We start from the raw sequence: 19,871 nt of genomic DNA, 5'->3' as shown, positions 1-19,871 counted from the left end.
AGATATTTCAAAGCCATCATCAGCATTGCTGGAGGCTCAATGGGTAACTTAAAAAGGCATCTGAGAAGGAAATGTCACAGTGCCATTGAAGAAGATGGGTTCCCAATGTAGATCTCTGTCTCCAACAATAAAGTACTTGCAGAAACGAGTTCTACATCTTCAACTGAATGTTGCCAGTGATCCACCCCAGATTCAACCATTTCAACCTCTGCTTCAGATACTGAAGGCAGGAAGAGGGAATCCATTAGTGAAGCTGTTTCATTATTATTGAGAAATTTGATGTAGAGGACACTTGCACCTGGCACCTTAGAAACCACTTCAATAGGAGTAGCATAAGCCCTTTGACAAATTTTGTCAACATTATTAATCCCCTCCCATTTCTAAGAGCAAAGAAAACAATCTTCAATTACTTAAAATGATTTGTAAGTAGTTCCATAACTGGGATGAGGTATAAGTGGAAAGATCATCATGTCAAATTCAATTTATCCCATAATAAGTTTGTGTCAATGTTTGAGAGTTGCTTTCCTAAAAAATTACCCAGAAGATCCATTAAAAAACAAGTAAGCTGTGGATAACTAAGGGATAAATATCACGTCATAAGAAGAGGGCTAGATTAAGCGAAGATCCTACATTCGTTGCATACTAAAAAAAATACTATAGAATTTTAAGGAAAATCATTAAAATGTGCAGAAGTATGCATGTTATGACAGAAATAAATAATGCCAATAATAAAATTAAAATTATAGGGAACATTGTAAAAAGGGAGAATGGTACAGTTGGTCACTGTACAATACTCCATAACAATTAAACTAAATGACCATGTTGTTACTGATAACCCATAAGCTGCATGTCCTTTTAACAATCACTTTCTAATGTACCAGCAAAAATAGGATTAAATGGTTGAGTTAAAGAAGCAAAAGAATGCATTAAAATGTCCTTCCACAAAATTTTAAGCAACTGCAAATGGCACCAACATCCTTCAGTGAAAGTAATAGAGTTATAAAAGTTCTAAAAAACATCAAACAGAATTCTGAAAAGTTTTACCAGCTTAAAAAGTAATATACTTAGTGATATATGCAATGCAACATCAGCACAGTGAATTTTTCTAGACAGGTTAAAATGTTAAACCGCTCCATAAGAACAGTGTCAAGAAAGACTTAAACAATCATCATCCAATTTCCTCGCTGAGTCCTTTTTCAAATCGCTTGAAAAAGTAATATACTCAAGAGTAGTTGCCCACTTAAGTAGGAACAATTTACTTAGCACATCAGAGTTTGAATCCCAGAAGGGCTGCTCAATTAACAATGCTATTTATATATTCAGTCATCAAATAGTACAAGCCTTAAATAATAATATATCACCAGTTGGTATTTTTTGTGATCTTTCCAAGGCATATTATTTTATAGGAGATAATACTCTCATAGGAAAACTCAAGTTTTATGGAACTGATGACTTTATAAATAGCTGGTTTGAGTAATATTTAACAAACATAATGCAAAGAGTTGTGCTGAATGATTCAGACAATGGCAGAAAGGTAGAAAATACTAATGTTGTAATAAATCCCATCAGAGAGAAAGAAAAGAATTATTAAGTGGTTCTCTGAAAATAGACTCTCCCTAAATCTTGAAAAAATAAATAAATAAATAACAATACTTCAGTTCTGTGCAAGAGTTAGAGTAATACCAACAACTAATGGAGCATATGAGCAGGTATCAATTTTTGGTTGTACATATTGATGAAAATTTGAATTGGAAGAGACATCTTATTCAGCTTCTCAAACAATTAAGTTCACCTATTTTTGCTCTTCATACAATTGCTAATCTTGGGAGCAAACACAGTTTGTATATTTCCCTTTAATAATGTCATATGGAATAATTTTCTAGGATAACTGATCACTTAGAAAGAAAGTATCGATTGCACAAGAGTTAGCAGTAAGAATAATATGTGGTGCTCTCCCACAGAACTGTCACAATACTAATATCTGCTAATGAAAGTCATCAAAAATAATCCATCACAATTTGAGAAGAACAGTGACATATGTACCTACAAAACTAGAGAGAAAAAGACCTTTATTACCCTTTGTTAAAGCTTCAGTGACTCAGAAAGGAGTTCAATATTCAGCAACAAATATTTTTTATTATTTGCCCAATAACATAAAAGTCTGAGAGGTAGTGAAGCAAGTTTTTAATCTAATTTAAAATAATTTCTCCTGGACAACTCCTCCTATACCAGTGATGAATTTCTACTTAAAAACTGGTAGCCAAAAAAGGAGGAAAAAGTATAGATGCATGAGTAGGTGTAAAAATAATAATGTGTTCATAAATCTTAATATTTATCATGTTTGCATATCTGATAAACTGACTCATGCCACCTGATTTAGATAAAAGAGTGAGTCAAATGAGCTATGGAACATGCAACTAACTAACTAAGTTTAGTGTTGTGGAAGATAAGGAACTGAGGAAGTTTGTTTCCTTGCTCCGTGCAATCGCCAACTTTTGATTAGGAAAACATTTTCAACCAGCACCCTGCCATGGCCATCAAATCAGATGTTCACAAATTTGAGAGAGAAATTGAACTTTACAATAATAGTCACTTTCATGACTGACAGGTGGTCTTCATTAAGTAAACAAAGTTTTGCTGCTAGTGCTGTGTGCTGTTGTGATGGTTATATGATGTGTTGTACAAGTGTATTCAATTGCCTGCAATTTTCACCTTGGCACACTGCCAAAACTATAACTAACTTAATAAAAATAAGAAGTAGCCAACTGTACAATACATGATAAAATAGTGAAAGTTGTAACTGACAAGGCAGCACATATTGTTGCTGCTGGCAAAACTTGTAAATGGGATCATATCCCTTGGTAAGTCTATATTATCCATTTAATTGTAAGGTCAGGTATAATCCCTAGTGAGTGTGGTTGAAGAAATTAATTCTCTTCTCCAATATTTTTAAAAAAGTTAATTTGTACCAAATAAACTTTCAGAAATGCAGCAGTAAATGGATTTGTGAATATTAAAATTAAAACAAGAATTTTGGTCTCATGGACTCATATTAAAACTGAAACAAGAATTTAGGACTCATGGAAACAGACTTTTCAACACGCTAATTAATGTTTTTTTAAAAACAAAGTGCCAATAATTCCCACTTACCTATTCTTGATAATGATGAACATAAATAGGTGCCAGAACAACAGGAAAACATTGAATATTTGATGAAATCACAACAAATCTTTTATGAGATAAAACTGACTAAACTGTGTTGTTGCCAGAAATGGAGTATTTTACTATGGCACTTCTACACTTCATTTCTACATTTAAAAACTAGGAAGGGGCACAACTAGCAATAGTTCAAATGTCCAAGAGAATGATAAAGCTGCTGAAGACCAGTTTGTTAATATGCTGGACAAATGACATTCCTTGACCCACAGTTTAAGAGAACTGGGTTCAAAAAACAGGCAGCACAGATCTGGGCTGGTATGTGACAGAATTATTAAGAAAATTAATCAATTGTCAGCACAATGCGAACATCATTTTCTCTTTACTCAATAACAATAAAATTTTAATTTGTGGGAAGATTTTGACAAAGCAATGGCTAAAAAAATTATATAAAAAATATAACAATTCACAGGCTATGGCTGTCATTGAAATCAACTAGTACATTTCTGAAATGTTGCTCTCAATGGATAGTGAACTTCTGTTATGGTGAGAATGAAGAAAACTTGATTATCCCTAATTATATTCAATGGCCCTAAAAAGTGCCTTCAGAAAAAAAGATTTTCAATAGCAGAACAAACAGACTGATAAAAGAAGCCAAATGAGGCCATCACCCTGCCCACAAACTATTTATCAGTGTCAGTTGTTAAGTTTGTATGTTCTGCAAACTGTTAGAAAATAAAATTTCGAAATGTTTTATGAACTTACCAAAACAGTTCCCTTAACAATTTTTACTGGCACCTTCAGAGGCACAGCCAGTCATCCTTCAAAGCAATTGCTGAGCAGTTGGACCACCAAGAGTAATTTCTAACCCCATTTTCAGTCACTCAGGTCACCAAATCTTTTTTTATTCAAATTTCAACAAGCGTAGGTATGATAACTATCCAAGCATTTCAATTATTGAACTAACAGCTGTTTTATAACCTATGTATAACTGTTTCTATTGGACAGGAGTACATCTACATAGATATTCTGCAAATCACAATTAAGTGCCTGACAGAGGGTTCATCAAATCACTTTTACAATAATTCTCTATTATTCTAATCTCAAAGAGCACATGGAAAAAACAAACCTCTATATCTTTCCGTGCAAGCTCTGATTTCCCTTATTTTATTATTATTATCATTTCTTCCTATGTAGGTTGGAGTCAACAAAAATTTTTTTTTCATTTGGAAGAAAAAGTAGGTGACTGAAATTTTGTAAGAAGATTCTGCTGCAACCGAAAATGCCTTTGTGTGATGATGTCCACCCCAAATCCTGTGTCATATCAGTCACACTCATTCCCCTCTTTCTCAATAATACAAAACATGTTACTCTTCTTTGAACTTTCTTGATGTATTCCATTAATCATGTCTGGTAAGGGTCCCACATTATGGAGCAATACTCCAAAAGAGGATGGACAAGCATAGTGTAGGCAGTCTCTTTAGTAGATCTCTTGCATCTTCTAAGTGCTCTGCCAATAAATCACAGTCTTTGTTTTGACCTCCCCACAACATTTTCTAGGTGTTCTTTCCAATTTAAGTTATCTGTAACTGTAATTCCATAGGTATTTAGTTGAATTTACAGCCTTTAGATTTGACTGATTTATCATGTAACCAAAGTTTAATGAATTCCTTTTAGCATTCATGTGGATGATCTCACATTTCTCATCATTTAGGGTCAATGGCCAATTTTTGCACCATACAGATATCTTTTTTTCAAAATTGTTTTGCAATTTGTTTTCATCTTCTGATGACTTTACTAGTTGATAAATGACAGCATCATGTGTAAACAACCTAATACAGCTTCTCAGATTGTTCCCAAATTGTTTGTATAGATAAGGCACAGCAGAGGGCCTTGGGAAATGCAATAAATCACTTCCGTTTTACTTGATGACTTTCTGTCACTTACTACAAACTGTGACCTCTCTGACAGGAAATTACAAATGCAGTCACATAGCTGAGATGGTACTTCATAAGCACACAATTTGATTACAAACCACTTGTGAGGTACAGTGTCAAAAGTCTTCTGGAAATATAGAAATTCTGAATCAATTTGAAATCCCTTGTCAAGAGCATTCAACAGTTTGCCTGAGTAAAGAGCTAGTTGTGTATCACAAGAACGATGTTTTCTAAATCTATGTTGACTGTATGCCAATAGACCCACTGTCTTCAATGTAATTCATAATGTTCGAAAGCATACATGTTCCAAAATCCTGCTGGATATGGAAGTTAGTGGTATGAGACTGCAATTTAGTGGACTACAACTACTGCCTTTCTTGAATATTGGTGTGATCTGTGCAACTTTCCAGTCTTTGGGTATGGATCTTTCGTTGGGTGAGCAGATATATATGATTATTAAGTAAGGAGCTATTGTATCAGCATACTCTGAAAGGAACCTGGTTGGCATACAGTCTGGACAAGAAGACATGCTTTTATTAAGTGATTTAAGTTGCTTCATTACTCTGAGGATATCTACTTCTAAGTTACTTGTGTTGGCAGCTCTTCTTGTTTTGAATTCTGGAGTATTTACTTCATCTTCTTTGGCAAAGGAATTTCAGAAGGTTGGGTTTAGTAATTCTGCTTTAGCAGCACTGTCATTGATAGTATTTCCATTGCTATTGTGCAGAAAAAGCAGTGGTTCTGTCTCGCCATGTCTTATCATGTCATGAGAAAAAGAATGTTCAGATTAAAAGATTACTGCTATAATTTTCATTTGATATTCTAAAACATGGTTATTTTAAGATACAATACTCCTAATTTTCCATTTTGGTGTGTTTAAATCTCAAACAGCACTGAACAATAGATAAGGAAAGGATATGTGAATGAGTAAAAATGAACAAATCCTAAAAAGGACCTCTCACCACTGAACTACTTCCAAAGATAGAAAAAGAGTAGACTGCTACTCACTGTAAGGTGACCCATTGAGTTATGTACAGGCACGATGAAAAGACTGTTGTACATTATAGCTTCAACCCAAAGTCCTCTTCTGGAAAAAAAAAAGGAAGGGTAGCAGCATACATACATGTGGGCAGAGAGAAGAGAGTTGCCTGGTGGGGCATGCTGGGACTAGAGACTGCCAGGCACAGTGTTGGGAGGTGGGGTGTGTGTGTGTGTGGGGGGGGGGGGGGGGGGAGGAACTGGGGAGTGGGAAACAGGAAATGATGAGTAGGTACATTGGTAGAGGGCAGTACACAAAGAGGGTGGAGGAATGGCAAAAGTGAGGAAGTGGTAGGATGAGGATGTGGAAACTGCCAGGTGGAGGGTGCAGCGAAAGTGGGATACTATAAGCTGAGATCAGGATAACGTTGGGAGTGGAGAACGTATTGTAAGGATAATTCCCATCTGCACAGTTCAGAAAAGCTGGTGGTGCAGGGGGGGGTTCCACTCCTCTTCTTTTCTGCTCCCTGTTTTCTCCCCCCCGCACCCCTCCTCCTGATGCTGCCCCTGGCAGTCTCTTCCCTGCATGGCCCACCAGACGTCACTCTTCTCTCCCCCACCTGCACCCTGACATCCCTCCCCCTTCCCTGCTCCTTCCATATTATGTGACTCACATTCCAGACGGAGCTGCTTGTGGTGTAAGTAATGTGTGCATGAGATTTTCTTGCTTGTGTTTACTGAAAAAGGCTTTTGTAGAAGACTATACTGTGTAACAGTCTTTTCACTGTGTAATTCCAACAGACTGGTAACTTTAATATCTACAATTTGTTTCCTTAATTCACAAATAACCATGTTTATGGCCAATAGCTCCTTTCCTAATGCACTAAAATGAAGCTGATGCACTGGAACAATTTGTGACTCTAAGCATCTCATATCTACAACTCCAATGAATTGTCACTCTAAGTGTCCCTTGTCTACAACTTCAGCATCATCAAGTTAGCACTTACTTCTATCATATGCTTCTTTGCAGTGCAGGTCTCACAATTTACACATAACCAGAAGGGAAATCAGTGTATTGTGGACTGTTTCTATGAATAATGTGATTCAATTTTTTGTCCAATTCTGTGGTAGTCATGTACATCTTATTTTTGTCAGAGGCATAATTTGACTCCCCCGGTGTTTTAAAAGTACTAGATATAATATTTGTTTGTCATGATCAGTGTTACTTGAATCATACAAGTTAAGTAAAATACAGCACTCTCACTGGTAGCTGAACTGTTGGAAGTGGTAACTGTAATTTACACGAATGTATCACTCTCTTTGACTTTGATCTTACTGTCCATTTTGTGTAGTGCATGCTGTCTCTCTCTCTTCCTCTCTCTCTTCCTCTCTCTCTACCTCCCCCTCCCTCACTCCCTCCCCATCTTCTTTTTTGTTTAAAAATAGAAAGCAACTTCAAGTGTATAGGTGCAGATGGTTTTACTCCTGTGACATAAGCTGCAGAAAAGTGTGTTACTGTCAAAGTGGAAGCATGAAGTGAAGAACTAATTGTTATTTATTTGAAGCTTGATTAAACAATCAGTAACATTTATTTACATTTTTTCATATTGTCTGACACTAGAAACTAATGTGATACTTCCCATATCTTATCTCTCAGTTGATTATTTTCTTGTTTTTGTCTAGCTATTGTTTAGTTATTCAGAAAACTGCTTGAATTTATGTTAAATGTTGTTGTTGTGGTTTTCAGACCAAAGACTGGTTTAATGCAGCTCTCCATGCTACTCTATCCTGTGCAAGCCACTTTATCTCCTACCAACTGATCACTTCTTTGTGACTACACTCCATACAAATACTGTCAGAAAGGAATTCCTGACACTTAAATTTGTACTCAGTGGTAACAAATTTCTCTTCTTCAGAAATTCTTTTATTGCCTTTGCCAGTCTACATTTTAAATCTTCCCTACTTTGATCATCCACAGTTATTTTGCTTCACAAATAGCAAAACTCATGTACTACTTTAATGGTCTCATTGCCTAATCTAATTCCCTCAGCATCATCTGATTTAAATTAACTTCATTCCATTACCCTCCTTTTTCTTTTGTTGATGTTCATCTTATAGCCTCCTTTCAAGACACTGTCCATTCCGTTCAACCGCTCTTCCAACTCCTTTGCTATCTCTGACAAAATTACAATGTCATTGTCAAACCTCAAAGTTTTTATTTCTTCTCCCTGGACTTTAATTCCTACTCCAAATTTTTCTTTTGTTTTCTTTATTGCTTGCTCAGTATACAGATTGAATAACATTGGGGATAGGCTACAACCTTGTCTCACTTCTTTCTCAACCACTGCTTCCCTATCATGCCACTTGACTGTTACAACTGCCATCTAGTTTCTGCACAAATTGTAGATAGCCTTTTGTTCCCTGTATTTTACCACTGCCACCTTTAGAATTTGAAAGAGAGTATTCCAGTCAACATTTCCAAAAGCTTCCTCTAGGTTTACAAATGCTAGAAGTGTAGGTGTGCCTTTCCTAATCCTACCTTCTATGAGAAGATGTAGGTTTAGTATTTCCTTGCATGTTCCTAAATTTTTCTAGAATTCAAACTGGTCGTCCCTGAGGTCTGCTTCTACCAGTTTTTCCAATTTTCTGTAAAGAATTTGTGTTAGTATTTTGCAACCATGATTTTTTAAACTAATAGTTCAGTAGTTTTCACGCCTGTCAGCACCTGCTTTCTTTGGCACTGGAATGATTATATTCTTCTTGAAGCCTGAAGGTATTTCACCTGTCTCATACATCTTGGTCAATAGAGAGAAGAGTTTTGACATGGTTGGCTCTCCCAAGGCTATCAGTAGTTCTAGCAGAATGTAGTCTACTCCCGGGGCCTTTCTTCGATTTAGGTCATTCAGTGCTCTGTCAAATTCTTCACCATATCTCCCAGTTCATCATCTACATCATCCACCATTTTCACAGTATTGCCCTAAAGCACATCTCCCTTGTATAGACCCTCTATACACCCCTTCCACCTTTCTGCTTACCCATATTTGCTTAGGGCTAGTTTTTCATCTGAGCTCTTTATATTCAAACAGGCGGTTCTTTTCTTTACAAAGGTCTCTCTAATTTTCCTGCAGGCAGCATCTATCTTACCCGTAGTGATATATCCTTCTACATCCTTACAATTGTCTCCTAGCCTTTCCTGCTTAGCCATTTTGCACTTCCTGTCAGTCTCATTTTTTAAATGTTTGTATTCCCTTTCACCTGCTTCATTTATTGCATTTTTATATTTTCTCCTTTCATTAATTAAATTCAATGTATCTTGTGTTAACCAGAAATTTCTACTAGGCCTCATCTTTTTACCTACTTGATCCTGTGCTGCCTTCACTATTTCATTTATCAAAGCTACCCATTGTTCTTCTACTGTATTCCTTTCCCCTGTTCTTGTCAATTGTTCCATAATTCTTCCTCTGATTCTGTCTACAATCTCTGGTTGTTTCAGTTTATCCAGTTCCCATCTCCTTAAATTCCTGACTTTTTGCAGCTTCTTCAGTTTTAATCTGCAGTTCATAACCAAAAAATTACAGCCAGAGTCAACATCTGTCCCTGGAAACGTCTTACAGTTTAAAACCTGGGTCCTAAATCTCTGTCTTACCATTAGATAATTAATATGAAATTTCTGGTATCTCCACTTCTCTTCCATGTAGACAGCCTCCTTTCATGCTTCTTAAACCAAGTGTTAGCAATTATTAAATTATTCTCTGTGCAAAATTCTACCAGGTGGCTTGCTCTTTGATTCCTTACCCCCAGCCAATACTCACCCACCTCTTTTCTCTCTCTTCCCTTTCCTATTATTGAATTCCAGTCCCCCATGACTATTAAATTTTTGTCTCCCTTAACTATGTGAATAATTTCCTTTATCTCATCATACATTTCCTCAATCATCTCCTCATCTATGGTGCTAGTTCACATAGAAACTTGTACTACTATGGTCGATGTGGGCTTTGTGTGTATCTTGGCTACAATAATGCATTCACTATGCTGTTCATAGTAGCTTGTCCATATTCCTATTTTTTTATATTAAAAACAAAGATTCCAAGACTTACCAAGCGGGAAAGCGCCGGCAGACAGGCACATGAACAAAACACACAAACACACACACAGAATTACGAGCTTTCGCAACTGGCAGTTGCTTCGTCAGGAAAGAGGGAAGGAGAGGGAAAAATGAAAGGATGTGGGTTTTAAGGGAGAGGGTAAGGAGTCATTCCAATCCCGGGAGCGGAAAGACTTCCCTTAGGGGTAAAAAAGGACAGGTGTACACTCGCACACACACACACACACACACACACACACACACACACACACACACACACACACACACACACACACACACACACACATATCCATCCGCACATACACAGACACAAGCAGACATATTTAACGGCAAAGAGTAAGGGCAGAGATGTCAGTCGAGGCGGAAGTACAGAGGCAAAGAAGTTGTTGAAAGACAGGTGAGGTACGAGCGGCGGCAACTTGAAATTAGCGGAGGTTGAGGCCTGGCGGATATCGAGAAGAGAGGATATACTGAAGGGCGAGTTCCCATCGCCTTTCCGCCGTCCACCTAACCTTCGTAACCTCTTGGTTCATCCCTATGAAATCCCCAAACCACCTTCCCTACCCTCTGGCTCCTACCCTTGCAACCGCCCCCGGTGTAAAACCTGTCCTATGCACCCTCCCACCACCACCTACTCCAGTCCTGTAACCCGGAAGGTGTACACGATCAAAGAGAGAGCCACATGTGAAAGCACCCACGTGATTTACCAACTGACCTGCCTGCACTGTGACGCTTTCTATGTGGGAATGACCAGCAACAAACTGTCCATTCGCATGAATGGACACAGGCAGACAGTGTTTGTTGGTAATGAGGATCACCCTGTGGCTAAACATGCCTTGATGCACGGCCAGCACATCTTGGCACAGTGTTAACCCGTCCGAGTTATCTGGATACTTCCCACCAACACCAACCTATCCGAACTCTGGAGATGGGAACTCGCCCTTCAGTATATCCTCTCTTCTCCATATCCGCCAGGCCTCAGCCTCCGCTAATTTCAAGTTGCCGCCGCTCATACCTCACCTGTCTTTCAACAACTTCTTTGCCTCTGTACTTCCGCCTCGACTGACATCTCTGCCCTTACTCTTTGCCTTTAAATATGTCTGCTTGTGTCTGTGTATGTGCGGATGGATATGTGTGTGTGTGTATGTGTGTGTGTGTGTGTGTGTGTGCGAGTGTACACCTGTCCTTTTTTACCCCTAAGGGAAGTCTTTCCGCTCCCGGGATTGGAATGACTCCTTACCCTCTCCCTTAAAACCCACATCCTTTCATTTTTCCCTCTCCTTCCCTCTTTCCTGACGAAGCAACTGCCAGTTGCGAAAGCTCGTAATTCTGTGTGTGTGTTTGTGTGTTTTGTTCATGTGCCTGTCTGCCGGCGCTTTCCCGCTTGGTAAGTCTTGGAATCTTTGTTTTTAATATATTTTTCCCATGTGGAAGTTTCTTTCTATTTTATTTACATCTTCCTATTTTTTTTATTCATAATCAAACCTACTCTGGCATTGCCCCTATTTGGTTTTGTTTTTCCAATCCTGTAGTCACCTGACTGGAAATCTTGCTCTGCCTGCCACTGAACTTCACCAATTCCCACTATATCTAAATTTAACCTATCCACTTCCCTTTTTAAATTTTCTTACCTACCTGCCCAATTAAGGGATCTGATATTCCACATCTGATCTTTAGAATGCCAGTTTTGTTCCTCCTGATAACAATGTCCTTCTGATTAGTCCCTGCCTGGAGCTTTGAATTGGGGACTATTTTACTTCCGGAATGTTTTAACCAAGATAATGCCATTATAATTCAAACATACAGTAAAGCTGGAAGCCCTCAGGAAAATTTACAGCTGTAGTTTCCCCTCACTTTCAGCTGTTCTCAGTGTCAGCACAGCAAAGCTGTTTTGGTTGATGTTACAAGGCCAGATCAGTCAATCATCCACATTGTTGCCCCTGCAACTTCTGAAAAGGCTGCTGCCCCTCTTCAGGAACCAAGAGTTCGTGATTAAATATGAATCGGAAACATCATTGAGGAACTTGTGAAAGTTTTGATTGAAGTTAATTAGTTTGTAATCTTGTAATCAAGTGTACGAAAAAGTCAATGCTAAAATGCAAACTGGTGTTGTGCAGTCCTATCAGGGTGGTCAGATGTGCTGTCTCAGACTAGAAAATGGCTTCTTTCATGTTATTTGCTCTATATTGCAAAAGATATGTTCACTGAACTGTATTTAAGATAAATTAAATCTGTCACAGTGATGATCTACTAATGAAATTAATGTATATACACACACACACAAAAAACTGTATTTTATGAGTGTTTCTGATAATGCCAAAGAATAAACAGGGTTGTAGAGTGAAATATTAGTCTCAGTTTTCTGGTAATATTCTATTTTGATAATTTAATTACAGTATTTTGAAAAATCATGCTAGTGGATGGAGGTAAATGCAAAAAGACTGACAACAAGTCAACAGAGAAAATATGAGGATGAGTCAACTCCTAAATCTCAAATGGCAAGGTACTGCAAATTCATAATGAAGTCCACACCCTTGCATTTCTAGATGGTGGCAGTACATGTTGGGTGAAAGACAGCTGATTTTGTTGTTAACATTTACTGAATTTCAGCCAGAGCAAGATGGCAGATGGACTACCAGAATGTGTCTGCTTAAAAAAGAACACAGTTGTGCAATTTTTGTGTGCTAAGGGCCTGTCCACAGAGGAATTTCATCGTGAGATGCATCTTGTTTTTGGCGTGAATTCTATTTCACAAAAAGCTACATCCTATTAGACACAGGAATGTATAAAAAGACAGAGATGGGCCTCACTGGTTGCTCTGTTGAGTTTCCTAGTAATATCACATTGCAGTGTGATAAAAATTGTTGAGTGGGAACTACTGATGTGGTTTGTGCCCTAGGTTTTTCTCACTGAACCACATACAGTTTTGTGTGTGTTACATCCCCTGTGAGAGTACAAATAAAATAAAATGGGCCTATCCATGCAGCACCTCTTCTGCAACAGTGAAGAGGAATGCTGACAAGTACAGTGAATGAGTCATGAGTTCACCACGACTAGCCTGAGTGCAAATGGTCCTCCATGAAATGTTCCATCATGACACAAGCCTATGTTGTTGTTGTTGTTGGTGGTGGTGGTGTTGGTGTTTTGGTGCCTGCAGAGTGTCTTATTACTGAAATCACAGTAGTTTCATGATGCAACTCTTAATTCTGCATTCTACTGTACCACCCCCATTGCAAACATTTTTTTGAAACATCCATCATATGGTACCAACTATAGCAAGAATTTTATGCTGCAGGCTTTCAAGACATTATCAAACACACCCATAAGTATTTTAATTTATAAAGGGAATATGTTGAAAAGTAAAATAAACTTCAGCAAACTTCTAATGGCACTGATGTTACTGCCTGGTTTTTGAATTTATGTAGTAACTCTCATTATAAACATCAAGGAACTGATTCTAGGAGCAGTAACTTGAGAGGACTTCAGAGACACTGTTAATGCCATAGACAATGCAGCTATGAAAATGGTATCAGGTTTGCACATTTCCACCAGAAAGGAGTTTACATATTTTTGCAGAAACTCTGAAAATATTAAATATTGGACATTAGTTTTAGTATTAAATTATTGCATTATTACATGAAACTCATTACATTGGTTTTCTTTGATTCTATTTTTTTGTTTTTTTTGTTTTTGCATATACAGTCACTCACAGCTTGTTTATTTTGATCACAGAGTACATTCTTTGTCTGTTAAGTGAGTAATGTTCTATTTTGATCTTAAAAAATGGCGTTTGAACTGTTTCTGGCATTCACACGGCAATGTCAGAATAAAAAAGTGTATTTTGGAGCAATTTTTTTTATTAAAACTGTTCATAAAATTTTTTTATACAAATAATATTCACAAAACTGATTGGCACAACATTCAAACACAGGCACACTGATACAACAGCAACTTTGTCAGCTTTCTGTATACATATACAACATCAGTAATAATTCAAATATTCAACATTCACTTAAAACTTTTTATATTTATTCTGTTTATGTGTGTCTTTAAGAATACCTTATTAACTGTCACAAACTTTTCTGCTCTTGGTACCAAAATGTATGTGATGTGAAAACAGATACACAATTTGCAAGACTACAGTGAGATCATATCATCAAAGTCAGATCATAGTTGACTGTCTTCTGTAACTTCTCTCTCCACCCTTCTGCACTTATTTTGCAGAACATAAAAATCATGAACAACTGATCATGAATATATGTATGATCATACTAACAGATGTGTAAAAACAACATGAATAGGAGAAATATAAAAAAAACAAAAAACTACAGCAGATTGAAATTTGAAAGTTTTTTTTAATATATTTACTGCTTCTCTTTTAGAAACATTATACTGACAAAAGAAGATAGAGCTAATACATATGTTGAAAGTTAACTGAATTTTTTAAAATTTTTTCTAGATTTTTAGCTGGTGTTTTGTCAGGTTATTCTGTATACCAGACTATGCTTAGAGTCTACATTCTGTCTTTTTACAGACAAAATTTTTATTGTGTGTGCCAGTCTACTTGACAACACTTCACTGATTTGCACACATTTTTTATTCAGTTTTCTGCTAACTTTCTCTTAATTTTTCACATGTCACACAAAAGTCTTCAACACCTTCATTTAGTTAAAGTTTCATTCAGTGGTTATTTCCTTTACAGTATGAAACCAGATTTTATGGAACAGTTGAAGCATTTCTGCCTTTAATAACTACAAAAATAATTTCTGCTAAAATTTTACACTAATGTTTTAAAATTATGCACACTTTTGAATTTTTGAAAATTGATGCACTTGGCTATGCACTTCACAGTTGTTTGCAGAGTAGGGACATAGATCTTCAGAGGAGAGAATTTGAATTTTACTTTCTAATTCCAATGTATAGATTTTATACTGAATTTTAATTGAGTTTTTATTCAGTTTTCTCTTAAAAATAAAGTAAATAATAATGTTCTGTGATGCTCAGATGATCAATATATCTATTTGCTTCTTGATTAATTTCATATCATAAACAACAGAAAATTTTTTTCTTTATAGCAGTAGTTTGTCCTTAGTTTTTGGCATAGTTGAATTGCTCCTCAAAAGGTATATTGTCACTTAATATTATGATATTTGACTAATTAATTGGTTGAAGGAAATGAAAAAAAGATTCACTTTTATCACTATGTGAAACAGTTAAATACCACAACCTGAATATGTAGTACTGTGGTCGTCTGTATCATATGTCTTACTAAAGCTTCTCTAACCTTAGAATAAGAAAATTTGTAACTGTTGATGAAATCAGGAGAGATTCTGGTAGTTACTGTTTATGTGGATAGAAACATAACATTGAAATAACAAAATAAGATAAGAAAATTAGGGATTAACATCCCAATGATAAAACAGTTATTCAAGATGGAGCACAAGCTTTGTTGGACAGGGATGGGGAAGGAAATGGGCTGTGTTCCCTTTAAAGGAGAGAGCCTGGCATTTGACTAAAGCTGTCTATGGAAACTATGGAAAAACTAAATCTGCAGAGCTGGATGGGGATTTAATATCATAAATTACGAATATAAGTATAATGTTTTCGTAGCTGTGCCACTTTGTCCTGCTTTATGGATGAAGTTTGTTAATATTGAGCTGTGTGGCAATAGCTAGAAGATAAATTGTTGGCTATCCACTGAAAAGGCAAGTGGAAGTAAATGCTAGAGATAAGGTACTGAAACCTGAAATTGGTGGCAGAGAAGTGTACATATGTGTTCTTTGTGTGCAAAAGTGAGATAAAAAAACACTTTTTAATTGATTAAACTGTGTGTTTTTGTGAAACACTGTAAAACAGTTTTTAATTGATTCAACTGTGGTTTTTATAGTGAAACACTGTGTATTGTGTTAGCTACTGAAACACTTTTTTGCCATGTTTCACAAATATTTATTATTTTTATGTGGCCTAAGTTTTTGATTACAACACAAAACCTTGGTAGTACAAAAGTTATAAAGTTTTGTGAAACAAAGAAAAAAAGTGTTTCATTTTGTTAATATAAAAAAAGCTATGGTAGTACTGGGAGACCAGAGAAAAACCAAAAATAAATGACACACCTTTTTTTTAAAAAAAAGTGAAATTCATAAGAGATGTGCAATAATTGTTATGACAGATGCTCAGTTCCTCCTTGTTGAAGTTATATGTTGATCTTCAATGCCCCCCCCCCCCCCCCCCCAATTCCCACACTCCCCACCAACCTTCCTGACAAACATTATAAGAAAATGTTGCTTTGTGGAAATATTATTTGTTGATTTAAGGCATATGGCATTTTCACAAGCTATACTGTAACTGTGTATTCAGTATACTATTTAATTTCTATCTGTCTATCTTTTGTTTCCTTAGAATATTATTCCAAGATTTTTTCATACATCATACCTTTAAGTATTAATGTAGTGTTTATTCCTTAACAATTTAATGTGTTTATACTGTTCCTTGTCTGTACATCACATAACATTTTAACTTTTACCAACTATAGACAATGAATGATCCACTGTGTGTTAATGGCCATTCCATTCTCGTGAATAACACGGTGCAATTCCTTGTTTTGTAGCTTATGAACAAAGATTGTTTCTTGTTGTAATCTAAATGATGTGAACAATTGAAAAATCAATAACAGCAATGTGTCAATGGACAGTGCAGCTATTTAAGTAGAGGAAATTTTTCAGAATTTATTTAGACATATAACTGTACTGAGGTAGAAGTGTTCATCAATCTATAAAATGTTAAAATGAAGCATTTTCAGTACTATTGATGTTTACTATGATGCTAAATATAGCTTGGATATATTTATCAATGCTTACTATAAACAGTATTTATATGTAGTACCAGTATTGGTTTCATACAGGGCAACACATGATTTGGCTTACTTATGCTTTTTAATGGTCATGCTGATGCTTAAGATAATATTTTACAGACTAAAATACACATTTGTAGTTACCATCACATTTCTGTTTCCCTTCTTAACCTCCTTTCAGTTGTGTATATTTATCCATCTACTTGATAAATCTATCACTCTTTCCTTCTGGCATATAAACTCTTCATTTCTTTCATTGACATTTATCTCCATGCTGTTTAAAAAGTCTGCACCTGTCTTTGAGTCATTTTCTGCAAAGTTTCCTTAGTCACCATTTTTTGATTTGCATATTCTCTGTTTGCAAGACCACTGGATATGGGCACTAGCATAAGGCAAGGAATTGCCTATAGAGAACACAGTTGGTACTTTCTGCATACCAAGAGTGCTAGTAAAACTATACAGGATACACAGAAATCCAAAGAATAGTGGATCAAGTGGTTTTAACTACTGCAGATGCTAAATCAAATCATAAATTAAGAGTGCTTATCATTACATATTCACCACCACACAAGCTTACAAGAGTTAAAGTTTTAGTTCATTGTCAACATAATAAGTAGATTGTGTGTGATTAGAGTTTTTGTCATTGATCAACTGTGCTATCAGCACTAAAACTGCCAAAATATTTCAAGCATACTGAGAATTAACATTTCTCAAATTTATTCTGTTATTCAAATTTAACAGTTCATTAAATATTCATTATAAATATAAAAACAGTACCTTTTCTTATACAATTATTTCATTTGATTCCTTAAAGTGCAGCAGAATAATACTTTTAGACCATAAAAAATAATATATTTAAAATATTTTCACATCTCAAGTTTGCAAATTAATTTTACTAAAATGGCAGTCAGTGTATCCTCACTCATGAAGTTGAATTATTTCCCTCAATACTAAAAATACCACTAATCCAGTAAAATAAAATTAGGTCAAAATGCATTTTAAGGTGGCATTTTCTGAGTTGCTTTTCAAACACTGAAGAAGCACACAACAGCATGGCTGATCACTCTCATTTCTACAAAGCCTGCATAAAAAAGTGGTGTCCCTAACAGGGCTGACCATTAAGATCAAAAAATACCATTAACTAAAGGGCTGTTTTTTCTGTTGAAATACTGTTTTTAACAGAGAATCACATCACGTAAAAATATCTATTACAATTAACATTTTAGACAGAAATTATTTTCTTTCCCTGTTCCTGTAATTTTTTGGTAGCTTGGAATTCATGAGCTTAATGGTCACCCAGTGCAATAGTGATTGTAATCTAAAATATTTTCTTATTGTGGGAACCTTCAAGAAGTGTTAGGATTCCTCTTCTATTTGAAGCAAGTCTCATTTGTAGCGAATAAACACCTTCTTCTTGTGAGGCTGAAATAAAAATTGTTCAATGTTAAATATTTGTTTTGGGATATTGGCATACTAAAAAGAGTGGCTGTTAGCAATTTCTTCATCTGCCAGATTATGTATAGTAGACACTCTTCTACCAATAGTGAGTTTTTCCAAACCTACATCTGAAAATGATTTACTTCATACATAAGCATTTATTGCTGGTTTGTTATTTCTGTGAGTTTGTTGATATCTTCACATAAATTACTGTAAAATATTATAATGCAAACAGAATGGCAGAGTAAACTCACAGCAGTTTTTTACTGTATATCTGAAAGAGGCAGTGGAGGTGAAAATCAGCTCATGACACATTCAAGAGTAACTGTGTAGGAATAAAAATATATGTAGCTATCATTGGATGTATTGCAAAATTTATGAAACATTCACCTTTGTGGTAGTGTTATTGGTAATGGTAGTAGTAGTAGTAGTAGTTGTTGTTGTTAGTAACTGTTGATATGAACTTCTACTCCACCTGAGCATGTGACATTTTTAAACCAGTGTCACCTCAATGGTCACTCACTAATTTACAGTGTTCTTCCATATGGTCTGCCTATTGATTGTTGTAATAATGATGCAGTGCTAATTCTTCATGGAAACAGTGTGCATGGATAAAAAGTACACTACAGTATGAAACACTTTTTGAGCACTCTACAATTATAACACTAAAAAGATTGAGGTGAAGGTAACTGAGATTCCAGACAACAGCTGTGGCAGAGATGATGGCAGCATGAAATCAAAAACCAATGATTTTAATGATTCCTTCCCAACAGCAGATATGGCATGTCCTAATAAACAATTAAATACATATGCATTTGATTTATTCCTTAGAGACTGTTTCACAACTGAAGGACATTATTTTAAAAATGAAACCCTTAAGAAATTACAAAAATATTTGGTTGCCAAAAAGTGGCAATTCTGTTGGCTATGATGCTACTTATGCCACAGTATTAAAGCACTTTAGTACCTTGCTAGTGCCCTTTTTAAGGGGAGGGGTCTATAATAGACCACTGACTCATAAGCGTCTCAATTTGGCTTGTGCAAAGGTTTCTTTGCAGAGAAAACATTCTTTCCCCCACAGCTGATGATTCACTTCTATAAAATGCTCTTCTCCAGATGTACAGTTCTGAAATTTCATTCTCAGGTTAAAACCTACATCTGACACTAGCATTTCTCTTTAAAGAAGAAACACCTTCTTTATTTATGCTGTACTGCTTCTTACATACTCTTTGCTTCATCTGTTAAGTGTTATTTTGCTTTCAAGATAGCAGAATCCTTCATTTCATCTATTATGTGATCCTCAGGTTTGATGTTAAGTTTATTGTTAATCTCGTTTATGCTACTCCTCATCAATTTCCTCTTTCTTTGGTTTACTCTTAGCCTACATTCTGTGTTTGTTAGATTGTTT

The 19,871-nt window shown here is 35.9% G+C and overlaps 1 protein-coding gene across 1 annotated transcript in view; it reads right to left on the bottom strand.

Moving 5' to 3' along the window:
• Positions 1-14,015: 14,015 nt before the first annotated feature.
• The window catches only part of LOC126355005 (serine/threonine-protein phosphatase PP1-alpha-like), a 562,342-nt gene continuing 556,486 nt past the window's right edge, over positions 14,016-19,871 (bottom strand). Inside the window, exon 8 of the mRNA XM_050005135.1 lies at positions 14,016-18,448. Coding sequence (XP_049861092.1) covers positions 18,413-18,448 — 36 coding nt within the window. The 3' untranslated portion in view covers positions 14,016-18,412. The remainder of the gene's footprint in view (positions 18,449-19,871) is intronic.

The sequence above is a fragment of the Schistocerca gregaria genome, chromosome 3 (assembly GCF_023897955.1).
Source record: "Schistocerca gregaria isolate iqSchGreg1 chromosome 3, iqSchGreg1.2, whole genome shotgun sequence".
NCBI lineage: Eukaryota > Metazoa > Arthropoda > Insecta > Orthoptera > Acrididae > Schistocerca > Schistocerca gregaria.
Note: the sequence above shows the minus strand (reverse complement) of the source record. Positions and strands in the feature narration are given on the sequence as shown.